General features: G+C 38.4%; 1 protein-coding gene across 1 annotated transcript; it reads left to right on the forward strand.

Moving 5' to 3' along the window:
• The first annotated feature begins 21,440 nt into the window (after window positions 1-21,440).
• On the forward strand, window positions 21,441-21,739 carry LOC122739878 (60S ribosomal protein L37-like). The gene has a single exon (XM_043981593.1). The coding sequence runs from the start codon at window positions 21,441-21,443 to the stop codon at window positions 21,732-21,734; it is 294 nt and encodes a 97-aa protein (XP_043837528.1). The 3' UTR covers window positions 21,735-21,739.
• The last annotated feature ends 5,014 nt before the right edge of the window (window positions 21,740-26,753 follow it).

Here is a 26,753-nt window from a genome sequence, read left to right on the forward strand (position 1 = left end):
AATGGATTCACCATCACTGGAGGTCTCTGAGCAAAGACTGAATGAGCACTTATAGATGTGAAGGATGCTCCCATTGCAGCCATGACTTGGACTTGATAGCCTCTTAGGTTCTTTATAACACTAGTGTTCTCAGCTTCTAAGACAAGTACAAGTTATATTTATGATGGAGCTAGGAATACCTAAGTTCAGATCCTGCCTTTGACACATACTGAATTCATGATCTTGGACCTAACCATTAACTGTTCTAGGCAATGTTTTCAATCCAGAAGTTGCGGAAAAGGCACCAAACTGAATTGGCCAAAGCAATTTCCTCATTTGGAAGTTCCCTGTAACAATGAATACAACAACTGGATCACAGATCCAATCCCTAGCCTTATTCTTTTAGCTATTATTAATTTCTGTCTCTTAACATCACATTCTGGGTCTGTCTTATTTGGTTCCTGGCACCTGCTTTTGCTTTGGGGTTGTACCATGAAGCTCTTTGTCTGACTTTAAATGAAGCCTCTTCTATATGGTGTTTCTTCCCATTTCTATGGAAGATCTTTGAGATCAGGTTTTCTCTGCTTTTCTGTTTGTATCCCCTAGCACCCAGTGCTTTGCATATGATAAGTGTTTAATTAATATTTTCTTTTTTCCTTCCCCTTCTTTCTTTTCCTCTCTCCCTCCTTCCATTTTCCCTTTCTCCCTCTCTCTTTCTCTCCCTTCCTCCCTCCTTTTCTTCCTCCCTCCTTTCCTCTTTCCCTCTTTTCCCTCCCTCCTTTCCTCCTTGCCTTCCTTCTTCCCTTCCTCCCTCCCTTCCTTCTTCCCTTCCTTCCTCCTTTCCTCCCTCCCTCCCTCCCTTTTTGTCTTCCTTCCTTACCTTCCTCCTTCTCTGCCTACAACTGGAAACATTTATCCTAGAGAAGAGAAGCCTTAGGGGAGACATGATAGTTGTCTTTAAGTCTCTGAAGGTTTTTTTTTTTTTTTGGTGAGGCAATTGGGGTTAAGTGACTTGCCCAAGCTCACACAGCTAGTAAGTGTTAAGTGTCTGAGGCAGGACCTGAAACTCAGGTACTCCTGAATCCAGGGCCAGTGCTCTATCCACTGTGCCATCTAGCTGCCCCTCTCTGAAGGTTTTTCACATGGGAGAGTGATTAGGCTTTTCTCTTTGGTTGCTAAGGGCACAATTGGGAGCAACAGGTAAAGTAACAAAGAGTCAAATTTGACCTGGATATAAGAAGAAGAAAAAAGCCTGTTACATAATTACAGATATTCAAAAGTGAATTGGACTGTCTAGGTAAACAGTGTATTCTTCCTTTGTGAAGCTCTTTAAGCAAAGGAAAAATGATCACTTGTCAGGTATATTATAAAGGAGATTTGTTTTCAGCTATGGATGACCAATAAGGTTGCTTCTAGCTTTCAAAGTTTGTCATTTTGTAGCTATATGCAATATTGAAGAGAAAGGAAATTCTTACTCATCTTATTGCCATTGGAACATTCTTTCTCTCAGCACCACAATAACTGGACCACCAAAATTAACAAGTGAATTAAATGTGTCCTCTCAGTTCTCATTCATTTAATCATTCGTTCATTCATTCATTCATTCATTCATTCATTCATTCATTCATTCATTCTTTTGTCAACTATTTTGTGAATGCCTACTGAATGTAAGGTCCCACAATTTTGGATATTTATCATCATGTCCTCCATCGACATTCTGGACTGTATGAGAAAGCTGACAATAGCCATATGCATAGCCAGCTAGTCCTTCATATACATATACACACCAGACAGGGTGATAAATTTATTTACAGCAAATATTTAAATTGAAAAATAACAAATTTTCTGCCAAAGATTTTCCCTGTAAACAGTAATCCCTTATCTCAGAAAGGCAGCTTGACTTTGTCAGTACCCTTTTACATCTCCACCACCTAAACAGCCTAACTTATACAAAGATTCCTTTGCAAAGGGGGAATTATGTGAATATAGACAGGCCAATGCAGATACACAAGGAGTCATGCTTTGAGGTAACAGGAAACACCATGGTATACTGGATAGAATACTTAACAATGAGTCAGGCCACCTGGATTCCAGTGCCATTCTATTACCATTTCACTTTGACCTTGGAAAAGTCACTTCTTACTGAACCTTAATTTTCTCATAGTAAAATTAGGGAATTTTTTTTTTAATGGAAAGAACTTTGAATTTTGAGCCAGAGAACATAGTTTGGAATTGTAGTGTTGTTATTTACTACTTAATCTCACAGCTCATGTAACTCCTGGGATTTCAACACCTTCCCACCAACTACCTTGTTCACCCCTGGAAGACTGTCCTGAGGCCTACTTTTCTTACTTTAAATTCCAACTGTAACATAGTACCTTTCTAAATTTCAGAAATGAACAATATTTTTTCAGTCATCCTGACATAGCCAACTCTTCATGACCCTGTGGCCAATACTGCCAATGGGGTTTTCTTGGCAAAGATACTGGAATAGTTTGCTATTTGCTTCAGGGGGTTAAAGCAGGCAGAGATTAAGTGACTTACACAGGGTCACACAGCTAGTAAGTGTCTAAAGCTAAATTTGAACCTAGGTCTTCCTGACTTTAGGCCCAGTGCTCTATCCACTGAGCTACTCACTAGCTTCCTAACAATCTTTAGTATTATTCAATTAATTAATTTGATCAACAGTAGTAGGCAGTATTTTCTAGGTACATGAAGCCACCACAACGACCATGACTTCCTCTCATGCCCTACTGAAGGTGGTCCTACGCAGGAGGTAGGAGAACCTTCAAGGACACTAGCCCTGCCTGCAACCTGGCTTCTTCCACTTTTGTTCAGGAAAGCAATCCAAGTGGAGCCAGGGCCCTGTCATCATCATTACCATCACCACTGTTACCATTACCACCAAAACCATACCAACAACAATGTCAAGAACTGAAGGACCAACACTGTAGAGAAGGAAAACTGTCTCAGACAAACCTACAAGGCTAGCCTGAGTCCAAAGAATAGCAGTTATGAATTAGGTTGATCACTGTCTATGCAGCTGCTATATTCTCTACCTTTTCAGCAGTCATGGTTGCTACAAACCCAGAAAAGAAAATTCTCACCACCAAATTCCTTGGTATTCTCAAGTGGTTCAATTTCAGAAACAGATATGGTTGTATTAATCAAAATAACATGAAAGAATATGTTTGTATTTCATCCTTATCTTTTCTCTACATTCTAGCCAAACTAGATTACTTGATATCTGGAATACTGGGATTTCCAACTGCATTTTTTTTTTTAGTGAGGCAATTGGGGTTAAGTGACTTGCCCAGGGTCACACAGCTAGTAAGTGTTATGTGTCTGAGGCCGGATTTGAACTCAGGTACTCCTGACTCCAGGACCAGTGCTCTATCCACTGCGCCACCTAGCTGCCCTTTTCCAACTGCATTTTGGCAGCTATCTGTCTTAAATCCCTTTAGAATGTGAACTCTTTGAGAGCACGGAGTCTCTCACTTTTTTATTTGTAATCCCAGGACTTTGAACATTGTAAATACTTTTTTCATTCATTTATTTATTCATTCATTTTCTTATTTCTCATGCAGTGCCATTTTGGGGGAACTCCCTCAAGAATACCTCAAATTTTGAGAAATCAGACTTCTAGAGGCAGAAGATTTTCCTGAGTAATATTTCTCTTCAAGGAAGGAATGACTTGTGCAGACAGAAAGCAAAGCCATGACACAACAGGGTGAGAGATGTGGATATATGTAAGGTAAGGATGTAGATAAGAGATAGGAGTATTTCCTGCTATTACAATAGGTCTGAATGGAAAGGAGTTGTCTATGTTAAAACTCCAAAAGGCATTGCCTTCTTGAGGGGTCCAAACCACAGGAAACATTATGAGTTTGGGAGGGTTGGTATTCTCTTCTGGAAGAACTAAGGGATTCACTGGAATGGTTATATTGCCCCAATAGTATCCCTGAGTTAAAATTTTTCTTTGAGAATTAGAGTGGGTGCTTTACATGTGTTCCTTCTTTGTTATTCTCCTGAAAGTCCTTTGCATGTTCTGCATTTTCTGTTGAATAAAATAATGGCTGCCCTAGATCTGATATGTATTAGTTACCTTATTAAGGAGAAGTTGAAAGTCCTAGAGGAATACTTCACTACTCTTTGGTTTATTAGTGAGAAGAAATGAAATGTTAAATTAAAGAAATTAATCATCGTTTTCATCACTGTTGCCAACTGATTCAACCAACCATCAAACATTTATCAAGTACCTACTATGCACCAAGCACTGTGCTAGGTGCTGAGTACACAAGTACAAAAGTTGGCACAATACCTGCTCTCAAGGAACTTACATTTTAGTGGGGAAATAATATCTATATACATATATTTTTATATTGCCTCTTCCTTTTTGTATCCTAAGTGCTTATCATTATACCTGGCACATCATTACTGCTTAATAAATGTTGATTGATTTACTGGAATTGAAGACAGAACTAAGACCAATAGATAGATGCTACAAGGAGGTAAAGTTTTACTCAATTAAAATATATATTTTGAAAATCGAGCCATTCAAAAAATATATTGTTGTTGTGATGGTTGTGACTCTTTGTGACTCTATTTGGGGGTTTCCTTGGCATTGATACTAGAGTCGTTTGCCTTTTCCTTCTCCAGCTCATTTTACAGATTAGGAACTGAGGCAAACAGGGTTAGGTGACTTGGCCAAGATCACACAGCTAGTAAACTTCTGAGCCTGGATCTAAACTCAGGTCTTCCTATTTCCAAGTCTCTCCCTCTATACACTGTGCCACCTAGCTACCCCACAAAAATGGGATAGACTTTCAATGAACACACCATGTACTCCCTCACTATTGTCTTCACGTGGAGGGTTGAGGTTGGGGGTCACTGGTTGATGATGTTATGTTGCATATTTATGTATGTTAGTAAAGGGTTGAACTGCAGAGCACATGAGGTCCCTTCAATCTCTGACTTTCTTTTGACCTATGATCTCATGATTCTCACAGACAAAAGCATCTTTCTAACCTTTGAACACTCATCATAGTTTTACCTTTCTTAATAAAAAAACATACTTACAGAGCACTTTATGACTAGAGAGGACTTTCACAAGCATTAATATTTTGCTTCAAATATAGGGCACCCTTTCTCCTTAAATCTTCCTTTTATATTACCTGGGTTATTGCTTCTAATTAATCATACATCCCGATTGCCTTTTGTCAGGTTAATTTCTGCACAATGAGTGAAAAAATTAAGAAGTCATAAGTAGATCTGCTGTATGACTGGATTTTAACTGAGTGGGAAAGAATATTTTCTGACACTATTGTCCATGGCTTAGAATAAATAAGTGCCATCTTTCAGACATGATGGATGATAGTAAAGGTGGAATAAATATAGTGGAAAGAAGAAAACAACAATGAAGGTGATAGAGGCAAAGACAGAAGTGTTAATAAAAATGAATAAAATATCTTTACTTGAATTAGAGATTATAAAAGCACTTTTAGACTAAATATGTTTTTATTAATGAGGTAATTTTATATTCTTAACTTGTGTATTTCCCTTTCAGGAAGTTCTTAATTAAGGAATCCAGCTTATATTCAGGGGGTAATCTATGGTTTGTCCAATACAGCATTTCATTTGGATCTCAGTAGCATTATTAGATAGACAGTACAAGTCTTTAAATCTCCCAGTTTAGAGTTAAGGAAACTGAGTCTGAGAGATAAAGCTATTTGACTCAAATTCTAAAGCTCATAAGAGGGGGAGCAAAAACTTAGGTTTTCTAGCTAAGAGAGGTATGACAGTGAAAAGAACATGGGCTATTTTGGAGTTGTAGGACTTTGCATATCCTGGTTGTGTTATTTACTATGGCCATGGACACATCTCTTTAACCACTCAGAGGCTCACTTTTATCTTCCTTAAATGGGGAGGAAAGGAGGGGACCAGGGAAGGGACTATTGAAGTTTCTTTCAACTCTAAACTTACTATTTTATCAAAGCTCAGTGTACTTTCCAAGACACTGTTCTACCTGCATAGAATTTTACACTTTGTAGTACAGTTGCTGATAAACACACACACACACACACACACACATATAAACACCCATGTACATACACACATACATACATTTATTGATATATACACAAATATATACTCACACAACATATATAAACATGTATGTATATGTTTATAAGTATGTGTGTTATAGGTAATTTTTCTTTCCCTATAGATTATAGGCAACTAGATGAGAGGATATGTTATATTTCCTTTTGAGGCAAGGCATAGCACCTTGTTTAATAAATGTTTATTGAATTGAATTAGATTAAAATGAACACAAATTATCTGGATAATAATGCTTTTATTTCTATTTTTTGTTAAATAGTGTTTTTTCCAATTACATGTAAAGATAATTTTCAACATTTATTTTTGTAAGATTTTGAGTTCCAAATTTTTCTCTTTCCCTCCCTTCCCTACCCCCTCCCCAAGACAGCAAGCAATCTGATTTAGGTTATATAGCACAATCACTTTCAGCATATTTCTACATTAGTCATGTTGTGAGAGAAGAAACAGAACAAAGGGGAAAAACACAAGAAAAAACAAAAAAACAACAAAAAATGAAATTAGTATGCTTCAATCTCATTAAAACCCCATAATTCTTTTTCTGAAGGTGGAGAGTGTTTTCCATCATGAGTCTTTTGGAATTGTCTTAGATCATTTTACTGCTGAGAAGAGCTAAGTCGATCGAAGTTGATCATCACACCAATGTTCTCTTGGTTATACTCACTTCACTCAGCATCAATTCATGTAAGTCCACTTTTTTTTTCTGAAATCTGCCTGCTCATCATTTCTTATAGCACAATAGTATTCCATTACATTCATATGCCATAACTTGTTCAGCCATTCCCCAACTGATGGGCAACCCCCAATTTCCAATTCTTTGTCAGGTAATGAATGCCTTTAAAAGGTCTAAATATGTAAACAACAAGGAGATTATTAACTAGCTGTTTTTCATCTTCACTCTGAAAATAGTAATAAGTGATTAGGACTTTGCAGAAACACTGGCCATCAGAATTAGTTGGCAAACGTTGGAAAAAAATTCCAAAGAAGTTGGTCATGCCTCTCTTGGAATACTATTAAAATAGAGCATATTCTCATTTATTTGGAGATTTAGCAAGGAGATCAAATCAGTCAATACTTAAAGAAATAAATTCAGGATAGCCACTGCCAGGTCAAATACTAAAGCTGAAGCTTAAATACTTTGGCCACATAATGAGAAGATGGGACTAATTGGAAAAGACTATGATGTTGGGAAAGATATTAGGCAAAAAGATAGATACTATCATGGAAACAATGAACACAAATTTGAACAGACTTTGAGAGACAGTTGGAGATAAAAGGGGCTAGCAAGCTATGGTCTATGAGGTCACAAAGAATCAGACATGACTAAACAATTGAATAGCAACAATAATCATGCTGGAGACAGGAGAATGGATTACAAAACTAAAAGGGTTACTTGATAGTGTAGCTTAAAGAGCATTGGGCTTGCAGCTCTAAAGTACAAGATCCAATCATCCTATGACTTTAGGTCTTGACTCTGCCAGTTATTAATCATGTGACTATAGATACACACACACATATATGTATATGTATATACATATACACACACACACACACACACACACACACATATATATATATATACATATATATATATATAGTTTCCCTGAGTCTCCTCAGTTTCCTCATCTTTAAAATATTATAGTTCAACTTTAATTATTTTCCTAAGTGGATTATTGTAGGATCTAATGAGATAATACACATTAAGCATTTTGCTACTATCAAATGCTATATAAATGGGAGTTATTATTGTCATAATGATAGTGACAAAATTTAGTAACTTGCCACTCAATTTCCAGCTAAAAGTCAGTAAGTATGGATGGAAGACTGGCCTCTGTTAGCTGATATATTTAAACTGTATAATCTGAACATCTCCAGGGAATTTATATCCATAACTATCTCTACAATGGCAAGAACAGGTTCTAATTAGTATCCCAAGACAAATGAAAACCTTGGGTATGAGATTCAGAAAGGCCAACCACCTTTGAATAATTAGGATTTTATACAGGTGAAAAGGCTATTCCCCAGGAACAAAAATTGACCAAATTGATTTAATATTAGTTGTCTATTACCATAGGTCTTTAAGCAGAGACTTGCCAGGGGGTAGCATAGGGGATTCTCATTCAGATATAAGTTGAACTAGATGAGGGGTTCTTAACCTAGGGTCCATGAACTTGTTTTTATTTTATAAAAGATATTTTATTAATCATATTTAAACAAAATTGGTTTCTTTGTACTACTCTATATTTCATTTTATACATTTTAAAACATCATTCTGATGGTGTACCAGACTGCCAAAGGTTGTATCCATGATCCCAAAAGGTTAAAACCCCAGGAATACATCATCTATGAGATCCTTTCCAGCTCTGACATTCCATAATTCTAAAAGAGGCTAGGAACAATTGGAATCAGCATGTTAAATATTTGTTCCTACTTCATTAAGATGCCAAAATTCTACTCCCTTCTGAATTTGAATGGCTTGCCCCACATTTACCAGTAGTTAGTAGTTCAGAAAGTTAGCCTATTATAAAATGGTGAAGTCAATTTAATCGAATTGACATTTCAAATGCCTCCTGTCTACCTATCATCACCATTTGCTACCCATTATTCCTCAAATTTCTTTTTCTGAACTTTCTTCCTCCTCAGTGGTGTACTTTCTCTATCCCCTCCCATCACCACAATTCCCAACTCAACTTGCCAAGTTCTTAATACCATCATCTTATGAAAACCCACTCCTTATGAAGAACTTAAACAACAATGGTTATAGTGCACTATAAATTTAACATGAGTAAATCATATGAAGTGGTAGCCAAAAGAGCTTAGTAGAGTCTGACTGCTTTATTAGAGACACATACTAGATACAAATAGGTATAATAGATTTGCAGTTTCATATGCCACCACATTTTTATTATGCTATATTATGGAAATGATTGTTTTAATCCATAAATTAAAAATAAAATAATTTTCAAAAAATAGAGACACATATTTAATATTAGGAAGTTGATACTTCCATTGTATGCTGCCCTATTCAGAAAATAGCTGAAGCCTTGCTTTCCATTGCAGTTAGGCATGATTGCTTGGTAAGAGAATTAGAAAAACAAAACAAAACATAACAACAGATCAGGTCCAAATGAGGGTGAGAGGATTGTAAACAATGCTGTGTGAGGATCACTTGATAGAATTGGAATATTTTACCTGAAGAAGAGATGACTTAATGGGGGACATTATCATTGTCTTTAAGTATTGGAAGGTTTTCTGTGTGTAAAAGTAATTAGACTTGTTCTACTTGGCTTCAGAGGATAGAATTAAGATAGAATTACTTAAAATAAAGAATCACTTAAGAACTAGAGTTTGCAAACACAGTGGGTGGAAACATTTTTAAGGTCCTGATTTACACCTATGGAAGTGTCTATGCAGAGGCTGGGTGATAAAGATGTTGTGCTCATGATTTCTGCATTGGTTAGGGTATTAACAGTCTAGCCTTTGAGATTCCTTCCAATCATGAGATTCTCTGACTGTAAAAAAAACCTAAAATTAATTCATGATTAAACTTCAACAACTAGTAAAGCAAGGTATGACTTTTTGCGGGAGTGTTTACATTGGGCCAACACTCTATTTACCTCATTCCAGAGGAAAGAAAGTCTAAGGAAATAATTTCATGCATTGGTGAATTGGAGAAGGGGATATTTTTGCAGCTATGTTTCCCTTCCTGAAATTAACTACAAAAGCAGTCTTGAGCCTCTCTAATTGTAAATTCATTTTTTCCCCTCTCACTTTGTTCTCACATCACAGAATTTTGGAGTTGGAAGTGACAACAGAAGAAATCTAATCCAACCTATTCCCAAAAGGAATCCCCACTAGAAAACTGTTCATCTATCCTCTGCTTGAATACCTTCAATGAGGGGGAACTCAGCATCCCTTGCGGCAGCTTATTCCATTTATACATAGCTCAATTGTAAGGAAGGTTTGTTCTAGCTTCCCTCCAGTTCCCTCCCACAACATCAAGTTTAAATTTGTCTCTTTGCAACTTCAACAAGTAGCTCCTGGTCTTCTCCTTGGGGGCCAAAAAGAAGAAATCTGTTCTTTCTTCCATGTGACAGGATTTCAAATACTTGAAGACAGCTAGCATATCAACAGTAAGTGAATCTTTTCTTCTCTAGACTATATCAATTCTGTTGAGTGATTTTCTCCAGGATCTCCATGTCTCAGCCTTATCTTCTCCATAAGCAACCCTATTTCTTTCATTCTATTTTTCTTTGTAGGGCAATGGGGGTTAAGTTAAGCATTCTTTTGGTTAGAGATAAATGGGAGGGTCTCCCACTACATGTGGATCCATCAGCCAGTTGTCCTGATCTATGTATTGCCACTGGATTCTGATAGCTTCAGAGGAGCAAGTAAGACTGATTACTTTGCACAGCTCTGCCTTACTTAAATCCAATTTACTTGCAAGTCATGACATTACCCTCCTGATGTCTTTGGCCCTCTCCAAGAAAGAAGGACAAAGAACAAACAACAATAAATAAAGGAGGAAGGAAGAGCAGGGAATAAGCATTTATATAGCACCTACTATGTGCCAAACACTCTACAAATAATATTTCATTTGATCCTCACAATAATCCTGGGAGGTAAATGCTATTGTTAACCTTATTTTACAGTTGAGGAAACAGAGGTTGTGACATGCTCAGGGTCACACAGTTACTTAGTGTCTGAGGTTGGATTTGAACTTGTCTTCCTGACTCTAGACCCAGCTCTAACTACCTAGCTGTCATTGTAGCACATTGCCTCTAGTCTTTTGTTGTAGAGGCTAGAATTAGACCATTGTGAGGATCTACTCCCAGGTGAATGATCTGGTGTGGAGTTCAGGCATGGATTCTTGACAGAGTAGTCACATGGAGGAGAGGAACTTTCTGGGAGTATTTAGGGCAGTGTTACCTGACTATCAAGGAGTTCCCCAGACTTTAACAGATAATAGTGCTATCTACTTTTATCGGAAGTTATAAAGCATGTCTTGGAAATCTATGTGGGCCCACATAAAACTGCTGACCTAATTAAAGCACTGTGATCTTATCAAGGTTCCATTTTTCTCCAGATGGAAAGCACAATCCCTCCTACCACACCTTGTGTATGTGTGAATGTTTTATTTGACTGTGAATATTTGTTATATGAGTTTTGTTTTCCTTACTTTTGTCCCAATGGGAAGGTGATGGGATAGAGAAAAAACAAATGTTTGCTAATTAGAGGTGGAAAAAAGCCCAAACACCTTTAAAAAAAAAGAAAGAAAATGTTGATAGCATTGAGAGCATTTTTGGTAAAGGGGTAGGGAAAGAAAACAGATTGTAAAGGATTGGGAGGTACTCCCAACAGACTACATTGAATCACTTTAAAAAAACAAAAAGAAGGAAACTTAAGTCCATTTTTCATTAGCTCTCTGTTGTCCCCAATTCTACAATTTTGCTACTTGAACATCATCATTTCTTCTTTGCACCAGATTCAGAGGAAATAGCGGCTGCTTTCCTTGTCAAAACCAGGGCCTTTAATTATGCCCATCATCACAATTCCTCTTCTCTCTACTGGGAGCTTGCCACCTCTTTGATCATCAATAGAGCCCAGGGTAAATATGCCTGTTGAGTAGGAAGGGAGGGCCTTGACGCCTATCTCTAGGTCAGTTCTTGTGGTGGCAGTACCCCACCTCAAAGAGGCTTCTCAAGGCATTTCAGCAGGCGCTGGGCCTCCCCTTTTCAACAAGAGAAAATGTTCAGTAAGTCAGGCTCTCTCCATCCTAATTCAGAACCAACAATTCGGGGTAGGTCTAGGGAGGCAGTGAACATCGAACCAAAGAGCAGGTAGGGTAAAGCAGTTATCAAGGGCAAGGCAGGAATACAGAATAAGAGCCACAAAGGGTGGTCCTAAGTTCTCCTCTATGTGTTGTTCTCATAACAGGCAGGGATCTAAGAAGTTATTGACTTTACCACCTTTCACACATTTCCTTCTTGAAAGGAGAAAGCCTGGGGATGAATGTAATCTGAGAGTGGCAACCAAGGCTGTCATCTAGTCATTTCAGTCATGTTTGATTCTTTGTGACCCCATTTGGAGTTTTCTTGATAAAGATAATGGAGTGGTTTGCCATTTCCTTCTCCAGCTCAATTTACATATAAGGCACTGAGGCAAATAGAGTTAGGTGACATGTCCAGTGTCACATAGTAGTAAGTGTCTGAGTTCAGTTTTGAACTCGGTAAAATGAATCTTCCTGACTCCAGGCCCATTGCTCTATCCATCAGCTACCCTGGCAACCAAGATTGGATCTAGTCAAAAAGTCTTTATCTGATATTAACCAAAGAATGGGATGTATGAGGCAGAGCTTCTTCTGTCTTCACCTGGTGCTAGTGGTAGTGGTGGTTCAAACAGCCATCCTGAAGACCGCATCTGGGAGGGCTAGTCAGGAAAGGCCCTGGTCAAAGTCTCTTTTCTTGGAATTTATCAGGGTTCAGTCAAGAAAGTCAGCCTAGGTTGGGTCTGGCACACATCTCCTGGATACCAACAGTCACTTCAGGTTCCCAGGGTTAGAGGATAGTGAGAAATAGTTTAGCATTATGTGCTTTGAAGCAGACATCATGGGGATGTCCACAAATAGCTCAGTATCTAGCTGGGCAGTAGCCATTGTTCTGTATGGGCAAATGTCAATACCATCAATTGTGAATTTCTAGTTGAGAAGATGACTGGGCTGTGCCTATGGCCCAGGGGTTGTGATTTCCTCCTCTGGTCCTTCTCTTGCCAGATGCCAAGTCCATTCCATAAATGACACACTCCAAGGGGTATTAGTGGGTGTTGCTGCTGCCCTGGAAGCTATGCTTTCTATTCATTTCCCTCCTGGAGTTCTGGGAAATGGGGAGCCAGGCTTTTCTCAGGCCATGCCCTGTGAGGGGCTGGTAGAACAGGCAAAAAAGAGGGTTCATGTAAAGAGGCATTCCCTAGGGGGTCTCGAGAAGGGATCTTTGGGTCTGTGCCTCAAGTTCATAGAACTCATGACATCATCACTCCAAAAAACCTCCAAATAATGCCATAGGACAATGCCTGGAGCAGCAAAACCCACAAAAGAATGAACTGAGATCATTTTCCAGCCAAAGACAGCTTAGAAAGTAGGAAGGAGGGGGCTGCTGTGCCAGGGCAGGAGTGGATCCCAACCCCACAGTCATGCTGACACAGATCCAGTCCCAGGCAGGCTGAGCCAGGAGAAGAGACCCCTCAGAGCCTCTGAATTAGTTGCAGAGCCAGTGTCATCTGGAACTAAGCTCATGGTCTGGTGAGGGCTGAGTGGTTGGCAGATGGGCGATTACAGAGGTCTCTGCTGCTGCTGAGGCAAAATTTGAGTGTTTCACCCTGCTGGGAACCAGGAAGTAGGCTTGAGTAGCAGTGGTTCAGGTTGGGGAGGGGCACAGCCTCACTGGAGCTAACAACCACAGAACACAAAGTTTTGCTGTCTCGTTAATTAGCAAGTTGGTCTGGAGTTATCTACAGACCAGGCAACAGGCCAGGAGAGTGAAGAATCCACCCTTCCTTAAACCAAAACACCTGGGACCCTCTAAAGGTCAGGCCATAGAGGCACTCCAAAAGGACTTTGAAGACAAAGTAAGAGAGGTAGAGGAAAAAATGGAAAGAGAAATGAGAGTGATGCAGGAAAGTCACAAGAAAAAAAAGTCAGCAGCTTGAAAAGTCAAGTGGAAAAGGAGATACAAAAGCTCTTTTATGAAAATAATTGCCTAAGAATTAGAATTCAACAAATGGAAGCTAGTGACTTTATGAGAAACCAAGACACAATAAAGCAAATCCAAATGAATAAAAAAAAGGGCATTGTGAAATATCTCCTTGGAAAATAGCTGACCTGGAGAATAGATTCAGGAGAGATAATTTGAAAATTATTTTGCTACCTGAAAACCATGATCAAGGAAAGAACTTAGACATCATCTTCCAGGAAATTGTCAGGGAAAATTGCTTTGATATTGTAGAAGCAAAAGGTAAAATAGAAATTGAAAGAATCTACTGATCACCTCCTGAAAGAAATTCCAAAAGGAAAACCTCCAGGAATATTATAGCCAAATTCCAGAGATCCCAGGTCAAGTAGAAAATATTGCAAGCAGATAGAAAAAAGGAATTAAAATACTGTGGAGCTATAGTAAAGATAAAACAAGATCTAGCAGTTTCTACATTAAAGTATGAGAAGTCATGGAATATATTACAGAGGGCAAAGGAATTGGGATTACAACCAAGAATCACCTATCCGGCAAAAGAGTATTTAAACTGGTCTGTGCATCTTCTTTGGCCCCTCCCTCCCTCCCTCCCTCCCTCCCTCCCTCCCTCCTGCTGCTGTCCTGGCAGCCTACTTGACTATGCCTGCTCATAGAAGGGCAACCCTTACAACCCATTTAAAGATCTTTTGTGATACTTAATCTTATAGAATGTGAACTATCCCTTCTATCTTTCTGTCATCTGCAAATATGACAAGGATGCCATGTATTTCTATATCCAAATAACTAGTAAAAATGTTATACAAAATTGGGAAAACATAAATTCCTAGGGAATTTCAATAGAGATTGGAACCATTTAGCAACTATTCTTTGAGTATGGCCATTCAACCAGTTCTGAATTCACCTAACTATACTATCACTTAGTCCAGTGGTGTCAAAATCAAATATACACCAAGGTCAAAGATCCCTACAGGCTATATATTGATTCAGAAAACCACATATCAACAGTATCTATGTTCCATTGTATTTTTATTTATTTTGAGAAATATTTCCCAATTACATTTTAAACCATTTTTGCTGCTATGTTTGACACCTCCAATTTAGCCCATATCTCTCCACCTTTTCTACAAGTCTAGTCTGAGAAACTGTATTAAATACTTTATTAACATCTCAGTAAACTATGTCCACATCATTTTTATCCCCTTCTATTTTAGCAACCCTGTCAAAAAAAAGGGATAACATGGGGCAGCTAGATGGCGCAGTGGATAGAGCACCGGCCCTGGAGTCAGGAGGACCTGAGTTCAAATCTGGCCTCAGACACTTAACACTTATTAGCTGTGTGACCCTGGGCAAGTCACTTAACCCCAATTGCCTCACTAAAAAACAAACAAACAAAAAAGGGATAACATTACTCTGGCATAACTTCTTTTTGTTTAGGCCTTCCTGGATTTTTGCAATCCTACTTTTTTTTAATTCTAATTTGCCATCTTTTTAATTATCCACTCTAGGATGCTTAAGAATGAAATCAAATATGACTGGACTATAGTTTCTTGACTCTATTTCTTTTCCATTAAAAAAATTGGGACATTTACCCTTCACCTGTATGACAGTATCTCTCCTGTTCTCCATGACCTTTCTTTCTTTCTTTTTTTTTGTGGGGCAATGAGATTTAAGTGACTTGCCCAGGGTCACACAGCTAGTATTGATGCATGGATGGATGGATGATTTTAACAGACATAGAGTTGGAAAGTACCTCAAAGGTGAGGGACTTTGATTTTGTAGACGAGGAAATTAAGGCAGAAAGGCAAAATTATTTTCCCAAGGTTACACAGGTTTTAAGTAGGAGAATTATGATTCAGACCCAAATTTGACTCCAAACCCAGCACTCTTTCCATTATGTGAGGCTTTGCATTACATGAGATTTTTATCCTTTGCCTCTAATTCTTACTTCTGGGCCAACCATAGGAAGTCCAATCCCAAGCTCATTTTAGGTGTTACTTCCTACTGGAAGTTTTTTCCTGGTTCCCATAGGGGTCAGTGTCTTCTTCCTCAAGTCAAAGAATCTAGCATTTATTAAGCACACACTATGGGCTGGACACCATGCTAAGCACTAAGCTTCCTCAATTTATATTGTATTTCCTTATTTTTGTCAATGTTGTGTAACCCTTCCTCCCATGGAAAGTAAATACCTTGAGGGCAGATAATTATTTTTGTTCTTTGGGGTCTTTTTTTGATCCCCAGGATATAAGTAACTTGATTCTGCCAGCTGTGTTTCCATCCCCAGTATAGAATCACAGCATTTGAAGGACTTTCAAGTAGAAGAGGAAATAAATTTGTTCTACTTAGCCCTAAAGAGAAGAACTAGGAGCAAAGGCAAAAGATGCAGAGGGAAATTTTAGTTTCATAAGAGGAATATCCTTCCTAATAGACATAATTGTGTCAAAGTAGAAGGGAATGCCTTGAGAATCACTGAGAATTAATTCTCACTTGGGATCTTCAAGCAAAAACTAAATGGTGATTTATCATTTATAGATTGAATTAGAAGGGACTCTGATGTTCCTTCCAACTCTAAGATCCTGTGGTTCTATATCTTTGTATTTCCCAGGCTCAGTGCACAGTGGGAGCTCTGGAAGTGTCATTGTGATTGGTGATTGGTTAGTCCGGTGACAGACCTCTACATTTTCCATCCCACCTCTTCCAACTCAGTAACCACACCTTTTCTGGAAATACAAAGGCCCAACTTGAATAGTCTGAGGGGGCAGATGAGCTGATGATGTCATTAGTTGATGGGTCTAAGCCTGCAAAATTTATTGAGCTGTGGTAGGCTGAAAACCATGATAAGGAAATGTGTTTATTGAAGAAACCATTCCTGGATAATCTAAACTCTGATGGGGAAAAGTCTCATTTGCAGAATTTAAATAATGCAGTTTCTCCACCTGCCATTCATAGATAGTTCTTAACCACTGCATGCAGGCTCCAGGGATTGGATAATATCTCCGTTTCTACATCAGTGGCTTGAATGTAATGAACATCTCCTGGCTTGGGGAGCAGCCAGATATGCCTCAGGACAAGCCACTGCAGTAAACCTTGAAAAGACATCAATAGGGTGAGTAAGTGTATATTCACTTGCTCTCTGAATTTTCAGTGTGTTTATTTATAGGTATGCTCCATTTTTTGTTTTCTTTTTTAGGAGAATAACAGTATTTTTGTTTCAAACTGTCAAAGTCATCATTCATTCAATAACAAACCAGTACTTAGAAAGATGACATAGTCTGGTGGCAGGAGAAGTGCATTTGAAGTCTGTAGTCCTACGTTTTAGTTCCAGGGCCATTTAGAAGTGGCATAACCTTGGATAAGTCACTGAAATTCTCTGGAATTCAGTTTCCTCTTCAGTAAAATAGATGTTGCCATCTTTCCTGTCACCAATGTTCTCAATATTTGAGTCATTCTTGACTCCTTACCCTGCCTCACTTTCCATATCCAACCAACTGCCAAGTCTTGTCTATCTTGCCTCTGTTGTTTGTCCTTCCTTCTGTAAAAGGACCATGCCATCAGGGAGGTGATGTCATCTCTACAATATTGCTATTATCTTTTTTCCACTTATACATCTTCTACTTAGGCCTTCACTGCCTCTTACCAGGGCTATTACAGTAACTTCCTAAATACTCTTCTACCACTAATCTCTCCAGTGCATCCAGTGCATCTTCTGCACAACAGTCAGACTGATATTCTTAAAATGATGGATCATCTCCCATATTGCCTTCTGCTCCCGCCACCCTAAAACATGAAATGGCTCTCTATTATTTCTATGATAAAACAAAGTCTTAAGTCTTTAAAGCTTTCTACTATCTCGCTCCCACCAAACTTTCTAGGCTTTTATGAAATTGTGTCACTTTATATACTTCATTTCAGTCAAATTGGTCTTCAGGTTTCTTAAATGCCTGGGATTCCATCTCACCTCTTTCCACTTTTGCAAAAATAGTTGCTGTTGCCTGGGATATAATCCCTCCTCACCTCTTATAGAATCCCTTGTTTCTTTCAAATATTACACCTCCTACCAGAAGTCTTTTCTCCTACCTACCCCACCCCCATCTCTCCCTCCTCAAATTTCTTTGTATTAGTTTCTATAAATATTGCTTTTATTTGTGCATACAAGTTATATCTCCTATTCAATGTAAGCTTCTTTATGGCAGGAGTTTTTCTTTCTTTCTTTCTTTCTTTCTTTCTTTCTTTCTTTCTTTCTTTCTTTCTTTCTTTCTTTCTTTCTTTCTTTCTTTCTTTCTTTCTTCCTTCCTTCCTTCCTTCCTTCCTTCCTTCCTTCCTTCCTTCCTTCCTTCCTTCCTTCCTTCCTTCCTTCCTTCCTTCCTTCTTTGTATTTCCAAGGTTTCTCACATTCTCTTATACATACTAGATATATAATATATAATAAATATTCCTTGGGTGGAATTGAACTGAATTTGATATTTGCCTTACTCAGGAGGCTATTTTAAAGATCAAATGACCTAACACACAGCAGGAAATTTATAGAACTTAAAGGACCATATCAATACTTACTCTTTCTACTATACTACCTCCAGTGAATAGGATCTATATTTGGTGCAGGGAGTGCCCACAGTTGGGGTTCCTGATGCTGACAAAGATCACAGATCCTTCAGTATTTTTGTGAACTGGGCCAAGATACTTCTCCACTCTAAGTCTCAGGTGCTTCATCTCTAAAAGAAAAGGGGGAGGGGAATTAGATGACCTCTTTAGCTCTGACATTCATGACTTTTTTTTTTTTAGTGAGGCAATTGGGGTTAAGTGACTTGCCCAGGGTCACACAGCTGGTAAGTATTATGTGTCTGAGGTCGGATTTGAACTCAGGTCCTCCTGAATCCAGGGCCGGTGCTCTATCCACTGCACCACCGAGCTGCCCCCATTCATGACCTTATAATGAGTATACTATTTTCTAATTGTCCCATAGGCTGGCACTCTACCTTATGTTCATCTCCCTTACCCAGCTGAGTGATATTCTTCTGTCCATATAAGCCAGGATAGGTTGCTGTCAAATGTTTTTACTTTGGATTTTCCAAGGATTTGATGAGAATATCCTATCGATGACTCTGATGCCACCATTCAAAAGAATTCCCAGGGAAAAGTGCCAGAGAAATAGCTTGTTGCCCCAACCCAGGCCTTGGTTTGAACAGGATTTGGTTACCTAGAAACCTGCCTCATCTAAAGAGGCGTTTAAGCCCTGGCAGGTGCAAAAGGTTTGTTTGGCATTATTGGGTCTGGAGCTATTTATAAACAGTACAAATGGTGTTTGAGACATATACAAGGCTTGAGTAATGCTAACTGGGGAGGAGGAGAGCAGTTGGTGTGGTTTTGCCTTCTCTCTCCTGAAATCCATTGATCAGTCCTAACTTGGAAGCTGCCCCACAGACAAGCATAGACTCTGACTGCAGCTGTGTTGCTGAGTCTTTGTTTTGTTGTGAATCCTCCTGTTTCAAAATGAAACTGGCTGCCAAGAACCAGGTGTACTAACAGAATAGGGCCTCCCATTTGGCCTTCTGGCCTGAGGTGCTACTCTCACATGCCCTGGGTCAGTGATATTCTGAAGAATCTTGGGTAATAGAATACAAAGGGCTATATCAATCTTCCATCCTCCTCCTCCTCTCTCCAATCCATTAATATATTTGAATCCTCTGTAGTCAAACTAGATGAGTTGTTCTTTTCTTTAAGTAGGCAAGCTGCCTATGTATACTGAGAAATCAATTTTGAACCTCTAATCTCTCTGTAAAATAACAAGAGGAGAATGCTATGGATGACTTGTCTCTGCATTTCTCCTCCCTGAAATTTCCATAAACTGAGTGAAAATATATTATTCAGTTATAACCTTTCCTTAATTCCCCTCAAAACGAAGGTGAAATGGGAGCTGACCCCCAACTAATGGTTTCTGTATAAACCTTGCAAATGTCAGCTCTTTAGTGAGTACCAGAAAAACTCCAGCAACATTAGTAGGGGAGGTGGCCACAAAATCAGTGCTAATAAGTATGAGCCTAGTGCCTGAATAAGAATGAAAATGGTCCAGAAGATGAGGGCCCTGAGTCTGATAAAGCTGATATCTTTGAGTAAATTGTTTAGCTTTCTTGAGCCGTAGTTTCTTCAGATATAAAATGGAGAATGTTGATACTTTCATTAACAACCTCACAGGATCAGGTTTACTTTAGAGCTATAAAATGCTTTATAAATGCCAGCTGTTATTATCATTATTGGTATTTACACTAGAGACCCAAAGAGGGACTCTACCAAAGATTGGATTATAACAGTAGGTCAAACTCTATGGCAATACTGAACCACCAATGGGAAGAGTTTTTGTACTAAAAAGAGAATGATAATAGAAGTGCCTTAAAAGGATTTTTAGATTTTTAAGAGTGAGCCAGAGAAGTGAGTAACATGAGAGGCATTACATCCTTCATTTATATAGAGATCGTAGCCTGAAAAAGACCTCACATTTGGAATAGGGTTTAGGCCTATACTAGAAGTAGTTGTGTTCACTGAACAGTATTTGACAGCAGGGGAGAAAGGGAGCAACACCAGGGGGGGAAAGCCCTATGGGGAAAGAGCTACATTCAGGGCAAAGACCATGATGGGAAAATGGCCCCTTTTCTTAAGCTTGGTTGCATCAAGATAATTCATCAGAGATCCATTAGGAGATAAAAGCGTCCTTTGTCTTTATTTTGCAACAGGACCATATATGATGAAGTTAAGGTCCATTATTAGATGCAGAATAGCAGATAGCTGCTTAAGTGGTTGATTTAAAGAGTATTTAATAAGATTCTTACTTAAAATCATCTCTCCATTTGTCTGTTACCCTTCCTGAAATTGCCAATTTTAGAAACTCATTCCTTTGTTTTTAAACTACATATCCATAAACATTTTGTTAAAAAATCAATTCCAAAGTTACCAGCACACGGCTTCTGAATTTTGGCCAAATTACCAATTGCTGGAAGTTTAAACATGCTATATTTCATTGAGCAAAGAACCAAGCTGTCTTTTGCCAGTGCGAGGGCCAAATTTAATATATGGAAAGTTAATTGAGTGGCTCACCGTAATATTGGGGTCCTGGAAATAATGAGGGAGCTCTAGGTCCAAAGCTCCCTCCCCTCCGAATTGCCTTTTTAGATATTACTCCCAGGCCAATAAGAAAGGAGCCTAACAGCCTCTTTTCCACAAACAAATCAGGTTTTGTTAATGGGAATGAAATAAACAGCAAAGGTGAAATTAATAAAATCAAAGACAAGGGAATAGGGAAAAAGAAATATGGATAATCCTCCTAACTCTAACCTAAATCTATACAATCCCCAAACTCGCTTCCAGTTCAGCTAATTCAAAAGAGCAGGGCTCATATGTTAACTCACCACCTTGGGGCTGTAGCTTCAATGGAAAACCAGCTTTTCAGCCAGGGCCCACAGGACTCATCTGTTCCTGCTGTTCGCACCAACGGAAGGAAAGTCACTCCAGAAGAGACTGAGCTCCCCTCAGCAAGTGTTTACTCTCCTTCCCCCAAAAGGGGAGGTCCTTCAAAACTGCCTGTGGCTCTTTGGTCCCGGTGGCAGGAGGAAGATGATGAAGGTAACGTCTTCATTTGGTAAGCGCCGGAATAAGATGCACACTTTGTGCCGTCACTGTGGCTCTAATGCGTACCATCTTCAGAAGTCAACCTGCAGTAAATGTGGGTATCCTACCAAACGCAAGAGAAAGTATAATTGGAGTGCAAAGGCTAAGCGATGCAACACTAATGGTACTGGTCGAATGAGGCACCTAAAAATTGTCTACCACCGATTCAGGAATGGATTCCGTGAAGGAACAACACCTAAACCCAAGAGAGCAGCTGTTGCAGCATCTAGTTCATCTTGAGGAGTCAACTGTGTGTTAAAATAAATGCCCTGAATCAATCAAACAAACAAACAAAAACTGCCCATGGAGAGTGGTTTCTCCTGCTGACATCAGCAGCATACATCACTCAGGACAGGACAGATGTGGCTCATCCCAATCAGTCAGCCAATTTCCAATAATCTTACCACACCAGTGATGCCTCCTGCTGGCCTGCATATGGAAGTGTCTAGCATAATATTTCTTCCCAATCACTTCATTGCATCCCATGATGGTAAACCATGTAGTATATGCCATGTTTCTCTATCCCTTGGTGCTCACAGTTCAAATATTTATATCTTCATCAATTTCTTTCTCATAAATATATTACATACACTTTCCATCTCTGAAAATTCCACCAAATCAATATTGCCATTGTTACTGGAAAGAGTGGTCAATTAGGGCGCAGTGGATAAAGTGCCGGCCCTGGATTCAGGAAGACCTGAGTTCAAATGCAGCCTCAGACACTTGACACTTAAAAGCTGTGTGACCCTGGGCAAATCACTTAAGTAAAATTAGATATAATTTAAGAATCTAATCTCTTGAAAGGACTCATAAATCCTATTCTCAATTGCCAAGAATATTTCCACCAACTTCCTCTTCTAAATAAATTCTTCTGTAAGCAACAAAATTCAAGATAAAAGCCACACTAGTTTTAATTATTTTTTTCCTGTTTTGCTTCATTACCATTACTGACAGTATTGTTTTCTATTGATCTTATCAGGAATATAGACTATGACATGACTCACTTCAGGTGAGCTATCCTGAGAACCTAACTTCCATGTATATTTTGAATGTAAAAATGAGTTTCTAGTTCTAAATGACTGATTTTCAAATGAACTTTAGAAATATCTATCTTTAAATAGAGAAACGTAGTTTAGTGCAGTGGAAAAAACACTTCCAACCTGGAATCTACCTCAGATTTGGAATCAGGAGATAAGTATTTGAACAACTTAATTTGGCAACTTAATTCCTGTGTAAATTTGAACAAAGTCATCTACCCCTAAGTCTTATGTTGTTCATTTAAAAAAAATCTTTATTTTATTCTGAACTTAAGAAATAAAACAAACATTTACATAATGTTCTTCATTTTTTAGAAAAGGGGATGATAAAATCTTCCCTACTTTCTTCAAGAGGTTGATCCTTACAACCTTATAAATCTCTTTAAAATGATGCTTACATCTTTTATGGTATTTTATTTTTGCAATTATATGTAAAAACAATTTTAACACTCATTTTTGAAAAATTTTGAGTTGCATATTTTTCTGTCTTCCTCCCCTCTTCCTAAAATGGTAAGCAATTTGATAAAGCTTATATGTTTGCAATCATGTAAAACACATTTCCATATTAGTCATGTTGTAAAAGAAGAAATAGACCAAAAAAAGAAATCCACAGAAATAAAAGAAAGTGAAAATAGTATACTTCAATCTGCGTTCAGAATCCATCAATTATTTTTCTGGATATGGATAGAATTTTCCATCATGAGTCCTTTGGAATTGTTTTGGATGATTGTATTGCTCAGAGGAGTTAAATCATTTATAGTTGATCATCACAAAATGTTGCTGTTACTGTGTAGAATGTTCTTCTGGTTCTGCTCATTTCACTTTGCATCAGTTCATGTAATTCTTTCCAGGTTTTTCTGAAATCTGCCTGCATATCATTTTTTAAAAATGAGGCAATTGGGATTAAGTGACTTTCCCAGGGTCACACAGCTAGTAAGTGTTAAGCGTCAGAAGCCGGATTTGAACTCAGGTACTCCTGACTCCAGGGCCAGTGCTCTATCCACTGTACCACCTAGCTGCCCCTGCATATCATATTGTATAGCACAATAATATTCTATTATATTAATATATGAGAACTTGTTCAGCCATTCCCCCATTGATGGACATCTCAATTTCCAAATTTTTGCCACCACAAAGAGCTGTTATGAATATTTTTTGTAAAAATGAGTCCTTCTCCCCTTTAAAAAATCTCTTTAAGATATAGACCTAGCAGAGGTATTGCTAGATCAAAGGGTATGGACATTTTGATCGTCCTTTGGGCATAGTTCCAAACTGTTCTCCACAATGGTTGCATCAGTTCATGACTCCACCAACAATGCCTTAGTATCCCAATTTTCCCACATCCTTTCCAACATTTATAATTTTCTTTTTCTATCATGTTAGCAAACCTGATAGGTATGAGGTGGTACCTCAGAGTTGTTTTAATTTGCATTTCTCTAATCAAAACTGATTTAGAAAATTTCTACATTTAACTATAAATGCTGCTTATGGTTTTTTTTCATTTTTTTTTTGTTTTTGTTTTTGTTTTTTGCGGGGCAATGGGGGTTAAGTGACTTGCCCAGGGTCACACAGCTAGTAAGTGTCAAGTGTCTGAGGCCGGATTTGAACTCAGGTACTCCTGAATCCAGGGCCGGTGCTTTATCCACTGCGCCACCTAGCCGCCCCTGCTTATGGTTTTAAGAAAACAGATTTGTTTTTCTTTGCTCATAATACTGAGTTGCTTGTTGATTGAACAGGCCCTCATATGTTTCTTTATCCTTCTACATGCTTATGCTAAATTATGATGTAGCCAGTGAAATATATTTATTTATTTTACTTTGTATGAAATCCAGCACAGTGTCTTACATAACCAGACACTGGAAAAATTACAGTTGATTGTGTTGTTTCTTGTGATGATGATTTGTGGTGCTGCTACTTTGGATTGTGATGAGGATATGATGAAGATAATGATTATAGTAGAGGTGTTAGCAATTGACTATCCCTCTTAAAAGCACAATGAAAGATCTAACATGGGATCATTCACTTGTTAACTTTCTATTAAATTTGTATAACATGCAAATGTAAAATCCAAACTCTAAATAGCAGGGATAATTGACTAGACAGGGTGATCCCATTTAGGTCTACAAAGCACTTTGCTTTTGATCCTCACAACAACCCAATAGGTACAACAAATGTTATTATCCCCATTTTACAGGTGAAGAAAATTAGCTCTAAGAGGATAAATAACTTTCCAACATTCACAGGATTCAAAGTCATTTCTCTCTTGATTGCAAGTCTAGTACTCTGTCACCTACCTCATATGAAAGGCACAAAAATGTTGAATCTAATTTCAAATAAACTGAAAAAAAGATGTAGATACTGCTGATTAAGGTGCAATTCTGAATACATAATTGCTGTGTGATTCTGGTTAAGTCACTCAACCACTCAATGTCACAAGCAACTCTTTAGGACTATGTGTTGAAGAGCAAGTGATGACCTCCATGATAGAGAATATTTCTTCTTTGGGAGTTCCCCATACCAAAAAAACCCCAACATCATTGCTTTGGTCAAAATTTCTGCTAGGATTTTTAATCTTTTATGTTAATTAAGTCAATGTGCTTTGACTCCTTCTCTCCTCCCTGCACTGGTCATCCCAGTCCAGGCTTTGGTGTTCATTACTTGGTTCTCTAGGGCAGTGAGGTGGCTCAGTGCATAGAGCACTGGCCCAGGAGTCAGGAGAATATGAATTCAAATCCAGTCTCAAACAGTTCACACTTACTAGCTGTGTGACCTTGGGCAAGTCACCTAACTCCAACTGCCTCAAAAATCCTGATCATCCTGATGTATATCTTGCCACTGGACCCAGATGGCTTTGGAGGAAAGGGTGAGGCTGGTGACTTTGTATAGCCCTTTCTCACTTAAATCCAATTCATTGCAAGTCATGACATCTTTCATGGTCCTCTTTGAGAATGAAGGACAAGCAACAACAACTTGGTTTTCCAGTGACCTGAAATGGTGGGCAGTGGAGACAGACCCCATGTAGGTACAGTGGGTGGAATGAGGACAACTGTGCAAAGGTCATTGAGGATTCAAGAACAATTAGCCTGAGCACTTAGGGATTAGCCAGTGGTGTTCTTGGCTGCTGCAAGAGACTATGGTTTTCTCAGAGTTCAGTGGGAAAAAACTATTTAAAAACATTTTCATTGCAGAAGCACATCCATCTTCACAACCTTTTCTTTCCCTTAGAAATGGTTTTTGGGTTACTATTGGACAAAAGCATGCTACAAACACAGCAAAACAGCCAGTGTTTTTGAAGTGTTTGCTAATGTGAATCTTAATAGTTTTAACTCCCTCATTTGACAGAATTAAGATGTTGATCTAGATAGCAAAAGTCAGAGTCTCTTCACACATGCAGGTCTCACTGTGAAGTGCAAATATCTTGCTGAAAGGATCATTGGCAGGAAGGATTTAAAACTTTTAAACCTAAAAAAACAATGAAATGAAAAATTCAGAGAAACATGAAAAGACTACTATGAACTGATCCATATTAAAGTAAGCAGAGCTAGGAAAACAATCTATACAATTACTACAACAATGGAAGTAGAACAACACTGAATTACTTTAGACTTCTGATCACTGGAGTGACCAATCTTGACTCCAGATGATTGACACTGAAGCATGACTCATCCTTTTCAGCAGACAGGGAAAGATAGTATTCTATAGATATAGAATAAGGTAAAAAGTAATGGCCAATTTATTAGTTCCTTTTGATTACTGTTGGAGTAATTATTATCCTCCTAGTCATTGAGGTTCAGAACTATGCAGTCAACATTAACTCATTCTCTCTCAACCTACCTCCCTGCCTCCCCCCCCCACCATACACAAGTGATTACCAATTCCCATTGCTTTTATCTTTGTAACATATTTCTTATAAATTCCCTCTCTCCTCTGACACTGCCATCACCCTGGTTATGAGTCCCTACTCATAACCTCATTCGTAGACTATTATAATAACTTTCTGATTGGTCTCTCTGCCTCGAATCTCTCACCACTCCAATCCATCCTACACTCAGCTACCAAAGTACCAAAATTTAGGGTGATCATACAACCTCCTTTACTGAATAATCTCCAATGTATCCCCATTACCTCCAGGATCAAATATACAGTCTTTGGTTTGGTTTTTAAACTTCTTCATAACCTGAACCACTCCTACATTTCTGGTCTCCTTATACCTTAGTCACCC

This window comes from Dromiciops gliroides, chromosome 1 (genome assembly GCF_019393635.1).
Source record: "Dromiciops gliroides isolate mDroGli1 chromosome 1, mDroGli1.pri, whole genome shotgun sequence".
Classification (NCBI taxonomy): domain Eukaryota; kingdom Metazoa; phylum Chordata; class Mammalia; order Microbiotheria; family Microbiotheriidae; genus Dromiciops; species Dromiciops gliroides.

Coding starts and splice junctions, on each gene's coding strand:
- LOC122739878 (XM_043981593.1), top strand. CDS start 21,441: ATGATGAAGGTAACGTCTTCATTTGGTAAGCGCCGGAATAAGATGCAC.